Below are 17894 nucleotides of genomic sequence, written 5' to 3'. Positions count from 1 at the left end.
CTAATTAGCACAAAACACATGCCAATACATTGCCATCCATAAGGCCAGCTGCTAGCATGGCTAAAAACTGAAGTGCCTGTGCACTGACAGCTTTTCAGCCTCCAGGTGCCTGCAGCTCTAGATTGTTCCCCACTCTTCCTGGCTGGTAATTCAGCCTTGCGTAGTGAACCTATGGATCTGGAGTGGACAACTGGATTATGCCACAGGAGCAGTTTGAGAAGTTTTTTTTGAAGTTTTTCCTGACTTTATGATCAATCTCCATCCATTGGAATCCATCGAGGCTGCTGTGAATCCGCTGCTGTCCTCCACCAAGCAAACAAGCTACAAAGCCATCCCTGAAGCCAACTGAAAAGACAGATTTTCTGTGAAGTGTTCCTTTAATGCAGACACAGATATACAAGCAGATGAATTGTTTCCTGATCCTCATGTTTTTTCAGGCCAGAGAAAAGCTTTAATCAATATCACATTGTGGACCAGAATCCCCTGAAATCCTGACTGACGCCACGATAACCACAAAGCCCCATCACAGACTGCGACCTGTGACATATCTAACTCCCCCTCCTCCCCCTCCCCCCAACCCCAATCGCTCGCCCCCCTCTTACCCCTTTCCCCCTTCACCACTCCGTCCTCCTCTCCTCCAGATGTGGTCTGAGAGCGATCCCTCGCTCTGGCAAGAAGAAAGGAAGAACACATCCTTGTTGTTTGTTCTGCTTCCCACCCGCAATCACACAGCTCTACAGTTTCTTCTATCACGGGAATAACCACACTGAAGCGGCAGTTGATCTTCGATTAATTTCAAAGTGGAGATTAAAAGGGACTTTGAAAACTCAGGAATGCTTTTTTCTGCCTGTTTGTGCAGTTTGGAGAGTGAGAGGAAACAGGGGAAAAAGTCCCAACTTGAGGCTTGGAAAACTGTGACCTTGCACTCTGAATCCTGCAACATATTGACGACAAAACGAAACAAGAGGGGAGAAAGCGAGGAGGGGGGGCAAAGACAGGAGGGGAGAGAAGGGAGAGAAGCAGGAATCAAAGAGATGGGGATTAAGCTAGGAAAAAAACGGAGCTCAACTGTCCTTGAATGTTACTTTTATACAAATCACACACACAGAGCCAAAGACAACCACTGTTTTGCTCAAAACACGCAGACAAAGGAGGAACACAGCAGCACGCACTCAAGGCTATAAATAGAAATCCTTCAATCGGCGTCTATTCAACAGCCACAGCGTTCTCCAGATACACACTAACGCTGCCTCAGCTCACACTGTGGCTGCCCTGATATGGTTTGAGAGGAAATTAAAGCCACCACATAGCGGGAAACTTGTGTGTTGGTGCGTGAGTGCAGCTGTTGTGTTCTTCGCGATCTGCAGTCAGATGCAAGTGAAGAGCGGGAGAGCTGCTCTTATCTGTGGAGGGAAACAATAAAGAGGTTTTCAAGGCAGAGAGAGGCAGTGGAGGACAGGCAGAGGGGGAACTAATGAGAGGTCTGGCTTCACTCTTCTTCTGCTGATTCTCTCAACATGTGTGTTTCTTTAATCTATTTAGACTGGTTATGAGTTCATACAAAAGAAATATTCAGACATATAACATTTTGAAGTTCTTTCCTATCATGTGAAATTGTTTCTTGTTCTGTTTTCCTGGGAGCGTTGAAAGTGGTAGGTGCTGCATTTAATGTTGCAGTTTCATTGTTTCTGTCACTGAAACGCTGCATTACTTCTGCTGGGACATCAAAGCTAACAGTATGGTGGCCTTGAGAGCTCTGCACCGATACTAAACACGAGCAAACTAAGAAAACATATTCACCAGTTTGACATCGCTGCTGCAAAGCAAGAAAACACAACCAAATACAGAAACGCTGCAAGTAGCGCAAAAAAACTAAACAAAACGATGGAAACCGTTTCCAGGGGACATTAAAAAGTGCAGAACACAGCTGTTTTGCCTGTTTGCATGTGTTTTATTAAGTTGCAGTGCATTGAGCTCTCAGGGCCACCGTGCAGTCACTCTGAAATGGAGTTACTAAGTTTGTGGAGCAAGATATTTTTTTTTGTCGTAAACAGAAACAACAGATTATAACCTGCAGCTTCTCGTTTTAGCCGTGCTAGCTACGTAGCTTTTAGCATGGCCTTAACTTGTTCGGCCATTCCACCACTTTGGTCCTGACTGAAATAGTCTGTCTCAACAAATGTTGGATGGGTTACCATGACATTTTGGACATTCACCTTCTCCCCAGGATGAATTACACGAACTTTGGTCCCTTAACTATTCGTCTAGCATCATAATCAAGTCAAAAGTTACATTTTTCCAATACATGAAACTAATGGCATTCCCATCAGCCTCTGTACTTTGTGTTCAGCGCTCATGTTAGCATGCTAACACACTAAACAAACACAGTGTACGATGCAAACAGTATACTGCTCAGCATGTTAGCATATTTGTCATTGATAGCATGTTAGCGTTAGCTCAAAGTAATGTTATGCCTATGTATGAGCCACTGTGCTGACTGTAGAATTAGTCTTGTGTTGATACTAAGCATTAAAAAAGTGTGACTGATTTAATCTCTCTTGCTCCATCTTATGTTATGTTAATTCTCTATGTCAGTTTCATGGTCATTCTCTTATTTATGTGAAACACTTGCATGTGATTTTGAGCTGCAGTTCTTGTACGAAACACTATTCACTGATCTGTTCCATTCACAGAAAGTTTCCTCAATCCATCATCTTCAATGTGTCTTTAAGTTCACTAGTTTCCTGTAAACAGGATGACTCATACTCCAGCCCAACTGATGATCAGATTGTGTGAGATAAAGTGGTAACAGTTTCCAGTTCCCCTGACAAAAAACCCCACGAAACGTTCCTTTATGCTGCACAAATATAGGGCCTGGGGCCATTTTCGGCTTTGTGAACACCAGAGACAAGGTCCCTTGCAGCAAAACAAAATGGAAACTAACACTGAATGTTTATTCATATTCGTAAGTGCAGAGTTTCAGTATTAAGAAGCTGTAAGGTTTCAGTGTCTTGTGATATAAAATGGGAAAGCGTGCTAACCAGCTCACTGTATTTCCTAATAAAGATGACCAGATAAAAAAGAATTATTGGTGACATGTTGTTCAGCACCATGTAAAGTAATGATTATGTTATGATGCTTGTATGTTTCATTATGTTGCAATACATCAGTATTACATATTATTGGAAGACACTTATTAAAATGTGTTCTTGCCTTTGGCATTTCCCATTTGGCATTGCTTACTTGTCATGAGATCTAACTGTTGTTCTCTCAGTCATCTCAGCTCTTATGATTTCATTCACAGCACTTAAAGGACTTTTCAGTGCCAACACAATCCCATCTTGAGGTGCATTTACTAGCTTTTTCAAACTCAAACTGCCATGTTCAAGGTGGAAACTGTCATGCCTTAAAGGGACAGTTTGGAGAAGCAGCAGGAGTAGCAGTGTAGGAGGCTATGTTCTGCTGGAGACTGTGGGCAGCAGTCACACATATTTTCACCACCAAAAAACAACCACCTGAATGAATCTACATTATATATTTGTAATACTTTAAACGCTTTACCTTGCCACCAGACATCACTTTCCAATAATATCACTCACTCCAAAGCGAAGGCCCCAACCAGACTCTATTGACAAAAACAGTAATTTTATCTTGCAGAACTGGGGAGCTACTTGTCTACCACAGCCTCGATTGGATAGTTTGTTTCTGTTATTGCGTGACTTTGATGAATCCTAACTAACCTTTTAAAACATTAAAGTCACACTTTCAACCAGAAAAGGCAGCAAAATGCTGCTTCTCAGCCTGGTGTTAAGTTACTCTTTAAAATCCTTCTCATACTTGATGGCATTTCTCTATTCTTCTCCCACTAGAAGTCCTAAATGGACTCATAGTCGTGTTGTGGCATGTGTATTAACTAAAATGTAATACTATACTGACTTTGCTTGAGGGGTCAGCGCAGATTATGCAGCACAGACAAACTGCACATTATTAGAGAGGATACATTCCTCAGATGGTTGGTGGATCTGGCAACTTGGCTGCTTGGCACGTCTGTCTTTTGTGTGTGTGTGTGTGTGTGTTTGTGCAGTTGGCAGCACTACACACACTCCAATGTCACGGTCGTCTTCAACATCTGTCCACTTGGAGAACAACCCGCCCAGCTTCCATGCAGAGGAACTCCGGGCACGTTGCTTTCCAATGAGGAAAAACTGCAAATTTATTTTTCATCAAATCCAAACACCTGTAATGTGCTGAGTTATCCAACATATTACACATGAAAAACCTGCAATAACTGTCATATTTAAACCCTGGTATCATCAAGGCTGTGAGTGCATCAGTAGCTGCGGGGCATGGGCTTATACAACCCGTGCGTTCCCGTTAAAAACCACAGTTTCTGTGTTTGTGACTCCCTCTGATTCACTGCTAGACCTTGAACACACCACATGATCACGCACAAAGACACACGGACACACAAATACACACAGGTGCCATTAAATTAAAGGAAAGCAAACTCTGAGTCAGATGCAGATGCTACCACACAGGCATCACTGATGACTTGAGCGAATGAATCATAAACTGTGGCCTTCGCCGTAACCAGATCTCAACCCGACTGAAAACCTTTGTTAGAGACTGCTCTCATCACCATGATCAAATGAGGGGATTTCTAGTGGAAGAGTGATATGATCCCTCACTGGTGTAGTTGTAGTAGCTTGAACACCTAACGAAGACACTTTTTAGAGTTACTTCTGTCCTTTAATTTGTCCATCTGTTTATAAGCTGTCAGGGACAAATCCATGCCTCTGCATGCTGGAACAGGGCCAAACCCAGAAAGAATGAAGAAAAATAAAATATTAAAACACCACTTTAACATGAGATTCTTCCAGATATCCCCACAGACTGAAAGAGAAAGTGTTTATATGGTGCAAAAAACTTGTGGCTGTTCCAAGGTCAATGGTGAAAACTTAAAATTCCTCTAAAATCTGTCTAAAAAGACAAATATGACTGATCATGATTTTGAACTTTTACCATGTGGATTATAAACTGGTTTATATATTGCTTCTATATGTTTATATCTTTTTCTACCAGTTAAACAGTGTGATTTTTTTTTTGTTTTTACCCACAGTGAATCAGGCTTGCTGCCATGTGGATGTTCATCCAGAGGCCTCGCCGCCTCTTCTCTGGTTAACCCCGCCCACACGAGGCGCTCAAAGCGGCCATTGGTTGAACAGATCTCCGTCCTGCCCATTTGTTCAAGTTTATAACTTCACTGTGAGATAAAGCAGCGAGTCACACAGCAGGAGGTCATCCGCTGAAGGGCACAGAAGGAGCGGCTTTAACTTGTGTCTGCGCCGCGGAGATGTTGTAAACTGAGCAGAAGAGTTTCCCAGACTTTCCTCTGTCCATGCCTGAAGCTGTAGCACCATCCACACCGTCACAATGTGGAGACCCGCCGGCGGAGTGATGAGCACCTTCGGCTCGGCAGCGGGACCCCGCGCCGCCGCCGCAGCGGTCACCTGTCTGCTCGTGACCGGGATGCTGGTCGTCACAGTCGGACACCCGAGCAGCGGGGACCCGGTGGAGCCACCGATTGCGGCGACGAGCGGGAAAGTTTTCTCCGCGTATTTCAAGAAACTGACCCGGGAGAGGAGGGCGATAAGCGGCCCCCCGCGGAGAAGCGCTCCCTCCGGGCCGGTGGAGCATCTCTCCCCGGCTGACCTGTTCATAGCGGTGAAGACCACCGGGAGATATCACCGGCAGAGACTGGAGCTCCTGCTGGACACCTGGATCTCCAGGAACATGCAACAGGTGAGACGGCAGTAAAGTCATTGGATACTTGATCCTTACAAAAATAAAAACCAGGCCACACTTACAGATCTTAAGACTTTTAACTTAAAGATAAATTAACAAAAACATAATTATTGTAGCTAAAGAGGATTATATTACTGCATGCTGCAATTTGGAGCGGTCCAAACTGTTCAGAAAGTGAACAATCAACAGCTCATACACCAGGCTGCCAGGCTGTACTTTTAATTAACTTGTAGCTCATTGAGGTCTTGCTGTGTGTATGTGATTGATCAGCTGGGTCACATGAAAGGGGACATGCCAGACCAGAGCTGATAACTAAAGAGCAAAGCTCAAATGCACATTATCTGGCCTCATGCAAAGTGTGATCCACGGTGTGTGAACTGTTCCCATGTCAAGAGAAGTTGTTTCCCTCATCTCCTGCTGCAATTACAAGTTATAAACCCCCGTGAAATGTGACTGGTTTCCACCGGTTCTTTGATCCTGCCAGTGAATCGTAAAACAGAGATAGGTGCCTTTTGTAATGTATGAGAGGGACATCTGAGGGCTAACAGGCTGCTAATGTGTTGACATAATACAGACAGGGGACATAAAAGAGGAACCACCATGACTCAGATGCACGAATGAACCCTGGATTTCGTCGAGTGGTCTCAGTGAGATGCTGATTTGCTTGGAGGCTGCAGACAGAAGAAAGCAATTGTTCAGCGCTTCAGAGCCAGCAGAGACTCACTGTCGTCTGCGTCATAAAAGCCGGCTTCAAACTGAGAAGTTATGGCTTTGAAACAGTAGTGGAAGTTAAATTTCAAAGCACTTTGTAGCTTCAGAGGTGGAAAGTAAGTAACTGCAACAGCAATTTTAAGGAACTTTACGTTTATACACTGGCGGCTTTAGTTACATCTCCTGCAAGCTCACAGGTACATGCCTGTTAACCATAACCCAGTACTGTAACACTAAAAGGAGCCATTTGTCAGCCAGCTTCCACTTTACACTTGATGTTTGTGTTTTTCTCAAGTACTTTTCTGTACTTTTATGTGTAGTTTGGTATTTTTCTTGTATTATTGTTTATTTTGCTTTTCCACCCTAAAATATCAAAAACAAGTCGACCAATTGGATTTTTCAGATTTTGCTGAGTTGTGAACTTGCAATATCCCAAATGTTTCCAACAAAATTCAAGCCCAGAGAAATATCTACCATTTATATGTTTGTTTAATTGCTGAAATTTGTGAAAGATGGCCGTCACAAGTTCCCAGACTCCAGGGTGCTGCCTTCAGATGTCTTTTTATAATCCAACCAACAGTCTAAAACCAGGAAATGTTGACACTGGAGAACCGGGAAGCTAAATGTTAAATCATATCAGAAACCATCTTTTCCAAGTCATTAAACCACCAGTGCTGTGATCAGGAGGAGTTCTGACATGACTACTGGATTTGAAAGGGAGATGTTGGGCGCATGAGGGGAGTTTCAGCTGTGGAGCCTCACAGAAAATTATTTGAGATCAAACGCTGTGAATAGGCAGCTTTTTGGTCTGAATCACAGTGGTGAGTGAGTCAAAGATGAATCTGTTGCTATAAAACACATGGGACTGTGGTAAACTGCACCCAGTGGCTTCAAAGCTCGTAATCGAATGCAGACATGACTGCGGAGCGCACAGCGGTCGCTCTGATTTCCATTTAAACCTCAGAGGACCCGTTCAAGTCTCATCTCATGCTGCACACAGACTGTTGACATGTAAATAGAGCTTATGTAGTGGAAATCAGCTGATGTGTGTGTGTGTGTGTGTGTGTGTGTGTGTGTGTGTGTGTGTGTGTGTGTGTGTGTGTGTGTGTGACGCATTCCTGCGTCTGCTCTCACGGTCAGGTGTGTGTAACTCTAGCCTACCTGTTTCCCAGACACACCTGTAAGCTATGAGACTGCTGAGTAATGGAAATGAAGCAACACACACACATTCTCACAATGTTACCTTCACAAACACACATGCCCTGGGAACTCGCCGGATTTCTCATGGGAAGTTAAAAATGTGTCTGATCACGAGAGTACACACACACACACAGACACACACACACAAACACACACACACCACTTTCTCCTGCCTCGGTTGTTGCTTCCTGTGTCGTAAAGCTCAGCTTCTGCCGATCCCACCGCCTCATTTTCCCTCTCCACTCTGCCGCCCCCCCAGCATACGCTGCTATGACACCGACACACACACTCTAACAAGAAGCTGACTGCTCTCTGGAGGCTTAAGAGGCTCAGAGTAAAAAAAAAAAAAGGCTGACAAACACCCACAGCTGGCTGGACTCTCTGGACTCTCCAGCCTCTCTCTCGAGCACAGCGGCGATGTGATCACACAGTACTTGGACCAAAGATTTATTATTGAATTCGTGCTGCATGGCAGGAAGGTTGGCGAAGTGGAAACCCCCCATCACTCGGGGAGTCAGAAAGTGTGAGATTGGATTTGAAATCAAACAGTGACCACGAGTTCTAACCTTTAGCTGCAAGTCAGATGACCACGGAATGAATTGTAAACCATTTAAGGAGGAGACAGTACATCGTCAAGTTAAAGCGAACTCCAGTCGTCATATTTATTATTCGGTGCCAAGTCCTTTGCAGTGGGTTCATTTCTGAGGGCTAAAATACACAAACATAAGCAGCCGTTTGGCATCTTCTCAGCTGATGTTCTGCCAGACCCGCACTGCAGCAGCCCATTAAGTATTGATCTGTTGGTTTGCAGGTCGGAAGTCGTCTTATGTTGAAAAGTAGACGTTTTATAGATTTCAAGGACACATAGAGCAATTTTTCACAGCACTTAAATGACTGTATTTCTATGTTAAGTGGTTCTTGCCCAGACATTGAAATACAGGCCCTGAAACAACGGTCATATATCACATGTAACCAAGATGTCTAAATGTCTATTACAGCCAAATTTAGCTCAGTTGTGACCTGGACCATTGCCATGTAGACACATTCACTCAGTAAATTTCTCTTTGGAGCTTAATAAAGTATCTATCTATCTATCTTCATGGTCCTATAAAACTCGGACTCCAGGTCTGCACTATTCGCCCAGCGTGGATGTAAACAGCCTAAACTGAACTGCCTCACTGTCAGAGCCTGGACAGTATTTACAGACTGCCCTGTGTGTGCACCCAGGGTGTGAGCTTATTTCCTGTGGAAAGTTGAGGGGTCTGCATGGCTTCCTGAGTGCACAGTGACCCTTAACCCTGTCACTCATCATACAAACACTCATGTACACACACACGCATACAGCTACAGGGCTGAGACCAGCTGCTCTGCCGCTGATAGACAAGAGGCTAACCTTTGTCTTGGCCTCCATCCAGTATCAGCATTGCTCGCTGCTTCTGTGTGTGTGTGTGGAAGGAAACCGGTGGAGTCTCACCTGAGGTCATAAACAATCCTCCACGAACAATGATGGCGGAGCAGCGAGAGCTTCTGTGTGATGGTGTTTTTGTTTCCCTGCTGGTTCGCCGCGGTCTGCTGGAGTAACAGTGTTTGTGTTTTCGTCCACAGACGTACGTGTTCACTGACGGAGACGACGAGAAGCTGAGGAAGAGGATGGGTGAGCTGCAGACGCGCGCGCACGCACACACACACACACACAGAGCAGTTTTGCTGAGTTGCAGCGGTGTTATCTGCAGTCTGTGAGCAGGAAAGCAGGAAGCAGGCTGCTGACTGGGCAATACTGCGTTTCCATGAAGTGCAGGAAGTCACTTCAGTTTAATCAACTGGCCGTTCCTCGTCTTACTCATGGAATTGTTTTCATTTTCAATGCCGTATTCTTCTCACTATCAGACACATTGTGCTTTTCGGCTCAGTGCAGGAAAGGCCATTGTAATTTCAGCATGTAATAGGATCAAAAAGCAGCTTCCTTGCTTTTTTTAGTCAAAGTTGCTCATCAAATAAACACCTTCCTTCACTTTTTCCCCATTTTAAGTCTTTAACTGTGACTGTGTCGGGGCTGCTTATTGATTTCTGCTTGTCATTGATTATCAGGAGCTCACCTGATCAACACCAACTGTTCATCGGCCCACAACCGTCAGGCCCTCTCCTGTAAAATGGCTCTGGAATATGACATGTTTATGAACTCTGGCAAGAAGTAAGACACACTCCACACACACACACAAACACACCCAGCTCGTAAGCTCACACACGGCGAGCGTTTTCCTGACGCCCGGCCTCGTCCGTTGCAGGTGGTTCTGTCACGTCGACGATGATAATTACCTGAACGTCGGCTCCCTGCTGAAGCTTCTGTCTCAGTACAGTCACACACAGGACGTCTACATCGGCCGGCCGAGCCTCGAGCGACCAATAGAGGCTGCAGAGAGACTCGGCACCACTGAAATGGTAAACTTTTGCCTATTTACCCTTTTTATTCTTATTGTATAGCTGTGATTACAATTACAACAATTACATAGAATGAATGTAATAATAACATAGAAATATTTGGATTTTAGTTTTTTTTCTATCACGCCATTATCATTATTTGTATATTATACCAGCATTTTGCATACAATCATACACTTCAAGTCTGTTGTATTTAACAGATTTCTCCTTAAACATTAGGTTATTACACCAATTTAAATCCCTGTTTGGTTTCTTTTGTTTCATGCGTGTATTGTTAAGCTCTGTATTAGGGTTGGGCAATATGTTAAAATGTTCCCGCTACCAACCAGCGACTGCCGACATGTTGGTGCAGGTGTGATTCAGCTGGGAAATGTGTGTGAGCGGCCAGTTCACTTATATATCAGACTAATAGATAAACAATATAAACTTACACAATGGAGGAGATATGCTTACACCTATTCAGTGTTTTGGTCATGCACCAATCATAATAACAATTAATTCTAACACCCTTTCTGCACCATAACTAAAACATGCACCTCCACCTCGTTCCCCGGGAAGTCTCTCGCCTCTTAAAACACTCTTGCCTCCTGCAGAAAAGAAGTAAAAAAGCGATTAAAGAAGCATTTGTTTACTCTGGTTAGCTCCTGGGCTCAGCTACCCGCTCAGCTGTATGATTCCTGCACCTCCACTCATGATGTGTGTGTGTGTGCGTGCGTGTGTGCGTGTGTGCGTGTACAGAAGCAGGTGCGTTTCTGGTTCGCCACAGGAGGAGCGGGATTCTGTCTGAGCCGCGGCCTCGCGCTCAAGATGAAACCCTGGGCAAGGTAGGTCTTCGCTTTGATCAATTCTGAGATATGTTTGCCGCTATATCATCGAACCTCCTCTTCCTCACGCTCTCCGCGCCTTTCTCTGTCTAGCAATGGCGCTTTCATGGCGACGGCTGAGCACATCCGCCTCCCGGACGACTGCACCGTCGGCTACATCGTGGAAGCGCTGCTTGGCGTGAGCCTCATCCGCTCAGCGCTGTTCCACTCGCACCTGGAGAACCTGGGACTGGTGTCAGACATACACAGCCAGGTACACACACACACACGCGCACACACACACACATACACACACATACTGACCCGCCAGCTGTCTAAACTGCTCGTGCTTGTGTTTTCCCGCCTTCAGGTGACGCTCAGCTACGGCGCCGTGGAAAACAGCAGGAACGCTGTCAACCTGAAAGGAGCATTTTCAATAAGTGACGATCCTACAAGGTAAAATATCTGTGTGTATCAGTTTATGACAGATGTGCAGGAAGGAACACAGCTCAAAACATCTGGGGCTACAACTAATTTTATTATTTCACAGTTAACCGATTAATTGTTTGGACTATAAAACGTCATAAAATAGTGAGAAAAGCCTGAAGTGATGCAATCAAGTTTGTTGTTTCAACCCGAAAAGCAAAGGCATTCAGTTAATTATTAAATAAGATGAAGAAAAGCATCCAATCCTCTCAATTAAGAAGCTGGAATTAGAAAATGTTTGGCATTTTTGCAACATTAATCGGCTGCTGTCGATAAACTAACCAATTAAGTTACTAGTTAATTGTTTCAGCTCCATCTGTGATTACTCTCCTGTCTCAGTGTGCGGCTCTAATTCGAACCATTTGATTGGCTAAATGCTAACGAAGGGGAAGATTAAACTTTGCTTGATCTTGTAAATACAGAGCGGACATCCAGTCAGTGATGCTGTAAGCAAACAAGACAACACAAGCTGATCTTATCTTCAGTCTTCCTTTTTCACTCGTCCCCCTTCCCTTCTCTTGCTTTGCTTTGTCCTCTAGTTAGTAATTGTATCATTGTGTATCGAGCTGGGCTAATTGTCATCACCTCTGTACTTTGTCAATACGCTGTGGTGGCAGTGTGCCTGGAGGCAGGGAGGGAGTGCTGGAGATAATGAGATAAGCGCGCTGACCTGTTGGTGGATGGGCTAATTGAGAAAGATTAAACGCCTTTTCGAACGATCAGCAGTGCATACAGCTGGGTCTTGTATTTTATCTGATTCGGGAGCAGCCTTAAAACATGTGTACTACATTTCTCCTTTATGTAAGCGCTTCTTGTTGTGAGTGTTTTACTACTGTGACAAGTTTCCTGGCTTTGTTCATTGTGTGCGTCTGTGTGTGTGTGCGCGCTAATTGTATTCACGGTCTTATTTTGAAATCCCCCAGTTGGCAGCTTCCAGGCATTGTGACACTCATTTCCGCCTCTTTCTCAGGTTCAGGTCAGTCCATTGTCTGCTGTACCCAGACACTCCTTGGTGCCCCGGCCCCCGGCGACTTTAACACCCATCCAGAGACGCAGGCAGGCTGATGCAGGAGGATAAAGTAAATGTCTGCCTGAACTCAATTTTCTCTGTTGGAGGAGGAAATCATTGCAGACGTCCAGGAATAAAGAGACCTCACTGCTGCCCCCCACTGGCTCCTCAGTGCTGAAGAATCTCTGGACCTAAACGATTTCCTCGCGTCCAACAGCAGTCTGAGTGGTGGACTGACTTTTTTTTTTTTTTTTTGGAAAGTCTGCCGTTTTATGAGTCGACGCCTGGACTCGTCTCGGTGTCAAAAGGCCAAAACATTTCAAACAAAGATGAAGAGTGAAGGTCACATTTCTTGGAAGGATGAAAAATGGAGAGACAACTTTTAATTTAAAGTTCAACCCAAGGGTGGCACGCAAAAAAAAGCCACATTGTCACCTGAATGAAAAGGTTTATCTTCTGTACGGTGGACATCTGGGCTCCAGACTGAGCCTGTCACACCTGCCTCATCGTTCCCCTGTCTGCGCTCGGCTGGTCAGTCTCAGCTGCGCATCGAGCCATTGCTAGCATGTCACGTTCAGGCTTAGAGGGTAATTTGGTTTTGTTGCAGCTTCTCTTAATTTGTCTTCCATCGTGCTATCAGTTATGATAACATTGTGCTCACCAAAGTAATTTCCGAATTCCGGGAACATTCGTAGCTGCAACAAAGTGAGATGGAAGAAACACGAGCGGTCAGACGATCAGATTGTTTGTCATTTTCACACTTTCTGTAAGGACTAAAAAACAAGATGACACATGTTAAATTCATTAGCGTTACAGGTGCTGGAAGGCAGATTTTATTGTTTTTGGTCAGAGCCAGGCTAGCTCTCTCTCCTCCTTAGCTCGTGCTAAGCTAAGCTAACCAGCTGCTGGCTGTCGTGTCATGTTTACTGTGCAGACATGAGAGTGGTATCAATCTTCTCATCTAATTCAGCAAGAACACAAAAACTGTGCATTTCTGGAAATCTCTAATTACTCCTTTAAATCTTATTTTTTAAACCACTTTATTTGGAGGTAAAACTGAAAGTGGCAAAGCCAGTGATAATTCTGTTGCACAGGAAACCTGAGTAGGTCAAAGTTGAACCAGGAAGACGTCTGTAAACTAGCACAAACTTGCTGTTGGCCGTCATTGTCTCTTGCGAGTGAGTTTGAGTAGCCCGGCGGTTTGTTAAAAACCTGTCTGATCCTCTGACTGCTGGTCCCACTTTTTCACCATTGCATGTTCACCGTATAGGAAAAACTTTTGCCGTTTCATGCAGCCTGTTACGCTTTTCCTCACACTCTCGTCCATCTCCAGTGTCTTCTCTCCACTTTCAGCTGTGACACATGTGAATGCATTACTTGGTGGCCCATTTGCACCCCTGCATGCTCCAGTGTTAACCAGTTTGGATTCAGCACATGAAGTGAGGCAATCATCACAGAAATGCAGCAGGAACAATCACTCATTTCATATCACATTTCAGCATGAGACCAAAAACATGCAGGAGATTTTGATGGTTTCATAGAATCCAGGCTTCGTATGTGAAGGTTTGTCTTGCCAGTGTTCAGTATTATTCTTTCTGTACCATAACGACTGAGCTCTTTTGCTGTTTTATTTCTGCTGTTTGCAACTCATCATATGATAAAAGGACATTAGAGGTCGACATGTTGGGAAATCTGCTCGTTTTCTTTAACGAGAGTTAGGTGAAGTAGCTAAGCGGGAACAGCTGGCCTGACTCTGTCCAACATTAACCCCCCGTGAAACCACAAGTACTCACACTTTGTTTGTGCACAGATCTCTTTGTTAATTAATGAGCTTCAGGTGTGCTGGTAAGAAGATTTTGTTACATCCAAAATCAGATGAGCTAAACCAGTCTTTGGCCTAAGCTTAGCTAAGCTAACTGGCTGCTGGTTTCAGCTACATATTTGCCATACAAGCATGAGGGTGGCACCAATCTCCTCCTCTTACTCTTAGCAAGAAACCAAACAGGAGCATTTCCCAAATTAAACTATTCTTACAAAAATCTGGACTTGTTTCAAATCCAGTCAAATTATTCTTCTAAAAAGGTTGATGTCACCCATCTTTATCCGTTCAAATGGGTGGATTATGATTGTTAATGATTGAAAATGTTACGCGGCAGCAGTGTAACAGAAATATCCACGTTAAGGTTTTATTGACAAATGACTCATGTTGGGTCGTCTTCTATGTCTACGTCTATATTAAGTTAAATTCTGTCCCTCGTTAAATGAATTTATATGATGAACTGTTGCTTCTGAAGCGCACATGCTCTCTCCAGTATCTGGACTGTATGTAGACATCATGGTTGAACCGAATAAAAACAGTTTCTGGTCAAAAATGCGAACGTGAGATTGTGTGCTGTTTTCACTGTGGGGCGTTTTAAGTGGGGTTGTAAGGGACACCGCTTCAACCTTTAACCTCTGGCCTTGTTTGTGAGCTGTCGGGTTCCTGTCTGGAGACCAGCCCCTCCTCCTGCACCCATGAGCCCACAAAACTCTATAAACACACACACAGACACACACAGTCTTCTTATCTGATCAAGCTGTGCACATGGCCCTGGAGAGATAAAGGCAAAACATGACCGGACTGCATGCCTCTGTGTGTGTGTGTATGTGTGTGTGTGTAAGAGAGTGAGAGAGACAGAGAGAGAGAGTGAGAGTCTGGATGTGGTTGCCTTGGCGATGATACAGTCTGCTTTCAGGGGACACCTGACTGAGTGAGAGGTTGAGTCGTGTTTACACAGAAAAACATTAAAAGATCAGATCCTGTCAAACATACAGTGCATTTTGCTGCAGTGTGTGTGTGTGTGTGTGTGTGTGTGTGTGTGTGTGAGTGAGTGAGTGAAGGGAGAGAGAGAGACACTAGTGAATTTAGTAAGTTATTCTCAAGTTTTCTAACATGTTGCTGGGTAGACAGTGACACCTGCTGGTGGCTTGTCTTACTGCAACTAGTAAAAACTGGTTTTGTTTTCTAAAACTGGTTCACTGCTTCTTCTCCTGAGTCATTTTTATATTTAACTGTTGTAGACTTACAACCTAATGCTAACATTTCATCAAACTAAGGTATTTCAAAGTTTTGCCACTTTTATGCTTCACCTATCCACCATGACACAACTCTTCTCCAATACACCATGCTTTATTTGACCAACATTTTCAGCTGTCTTGCCTTCATGAGGGTGGTGCCTATTTCCAACGATATGTCATGTGATCGATACATCACCAGAGATGCCATGTACTGTATACACTTTACCCTCAATCTTTCCTTCAAAATACTATTTGCAAAAGATGTGTTCATTTCAGACCAAGATACACTTATTTGTAATTGTTCAGTGATGGGTCTGATTTAAATACTGTCTTTTAAAAGACAATCTGAAAAATTAGGTCACAATTAAAGTGACATTCGAGCTTTTTACCTGCTGATAGGTTAAGATGAAAAATTGGATTTGTTTGGTGACAGATTTAGTGACCCAGCCAGTGAGGATGAGGTACCTGAGCTAAACGACCACTAGGTGGAGACAAAGGTGAGACAGTTTCTTTGATTGTGAGGTCCAGTGTAGGTTGATGATCTAATGTAAATTCCTGGTATCACACCTACAGCACCTTAATATAGCTACATGGCACCAGGGAGTAAGTAACAGTATAGTATATAAATCACTGTTATTTAAATTATGATTGATGCTGATTATATTTGATGTCTTTCTATGACCTGGGAGTTCATTTGTAGGCTTTATCTTTGGACAATTGCTTTCATACTTATTTAATACAGCATTTATGTGAAACACAAGAGATGTGCTGGAAATTTAATGCAACTGAATTCAGGGGTCCAAAATGTAACTTATACTGTATTTGGTCAACTTGACTTCTTTTCCCAAGAAATCTGTTAAAACTACTTTAAATAAACCAAGAGCATCTAGAGGTAATGAAAAACAAAACTTCTGATAAAACACATCAGTCTGAATTCAAATTAAGTGCACCACTGAAGAATAACAACAATTAAAAAACAACAATAAAGTCATAGAAGCTTATTCTTTAAGTGTGTTTAGTGGTTGTAAAAACCTACATGCTTAAGTCTCAAAAAGAACTTTCCAGTGGTGGAAAGTAACTAAGTATGTTTACTCACATACTGTAAAAAGCAGTGTCTGGTTGGGTTTTAGTTTCATTTTAACAACTGCTTGTTTTATTTTATTTTTTTTTAACATATTTTCTCACATTAATCAACTCACGGCCCCTCAGACTTATCCTGTGTTCCTGTGGAGGGGCCCGAGCCCTATGTTGGGAATCCCTGAACTAACTGTATATGAAGTCATTCAAACTAGCTTCACATCAACCAGCTGCAACAGTAAAATGTACGGACACATAAAAGCATCAGTCTGATGATGAAAGAGAATAATCACTCTGTCACAGGCGTCATGTTACTGCAGAATAGGAAGTTTTATTCTACTTTTGATACTTAATGAGCATTTCTTTGTCAATACCTATGTACCTTTACTTTAGTAGTTTTGGTTGCAGAACCTTTATTTGTAATGGAGTATTTCTACATTGTGGTATTGGTACTTAAGTAATGGATCTGAGTGCTTCTTCCACCACTGGATCTTTTCTCTCAGTTCAGTCATACAAAATTTGTTACTGTGCATTTCATTGGAAATTTAGGCGCAAGTCAAGGATTGACATGAGACCGACACCTCTGTGTTTCATTCATTCACATTAAAAAGAATGCACAGTCTTGATCAGTACGTTAAAGTTGCTTTAATTCCTTTTTTTAAAACATTTATTCCAGGCTGAATGATATCATTACCACAGTTTTGACATGTACATCATTAATATCTTAGTTAAACCATCAGAAAATAAAAACAGCCATAGAAAACATTGTTTGTCTGTCACATCTGAACAGAGGTGTATTTGAAGTCCTGTACAGACTACATGCACACAAACATTACTGCCTCTTAAACATCAGTGTGGACCTCTTTTCCATCATGAGAAACATTGGATCATCAGATTGGCTAAATCCCAGAAAGCGTCGCACAGGAGTTCAAATACAACTTTAAGTCAGGTGAGCAGACGACACTGGAATAGTTTTATTAAAACATTGCAAGACAGAGAGTCATTCACCATTAATAAGAGGAAAAACGCTGCTCTTGCCTTTATTCTCCTACAAAACAGCTAGCTATTATTTTATCTTTAAAGTTTGATTTTTACAAGACAGAGAAAAATAAAAAAATCATGTTGTGATATGAAGTGTTGTAAGAGTTTAAAAACATTATGAAAGGCCATTAATCAGTGACTAGTCCCACAGATCTTAACATTGTTTGCATCAATGGTGCAAAAAACACTGTAAAGTACTAGACCATAGGTAGCATTGTTACCATAACATGGACATTTTCTTTCTAGTAAAATCACACATGTAAGAT

At 43.1% G+C, this 17894-nt stretch overlaps 1 protein-coding gene across 1 annotated transcript; it reads left to right on the top strand.

Moving 5' to 3' along the window:
• Positions 1-5292: 5292 nt before the first annotated feature.
• On the top strand, positions 5293-14819 carry LOC121604766 (beta-1,3-N-acetylglucosaminyltransferase lunatic fringe-like). Its single transcript, XM_041934369.1, has 8 exons — positions 5293-5802; positions 9322-9370; positions 9805-9907; positions 10002-10155; positions 10894-10979; positions 11073-11232; positions 11329-11414; positions 12415-14819. The coding sequence occupies exons 1-8, from the start codon at positions 5434-5436 to the stop codon at positions 12479-12481; spliced, it is 1074 nt and encodes a 357-aa protein (XP_041790303.1). The 5' UTR covers positions 5293-5433; the 3' UTR covers positions 12482-14819.
• Positions 14820-17894: the final 3075 nt, after the last annotated feature.

The sequence above is a fragment of the Chelmon rostratus genome, chromosome 3 (genome assembly GCF_017976325.1).
Source record: "Chelmon rostratus isolate fCheRos1 chromosome 3, fCheRos1.pri, whole genome shotgun sequence".
Lineage (NCBI taxonomy): Eukaryota > Metazoa > Chordata > Actinopteri > Chaetodontiformes > Chaetodontidae > Chelmon > Chelmon rostratus.
The sequence above is the reverse complement of the archived record's forward strand: the minus strand, read 5'-3'. Positions and strand labels throughout refer to the sequence as shown.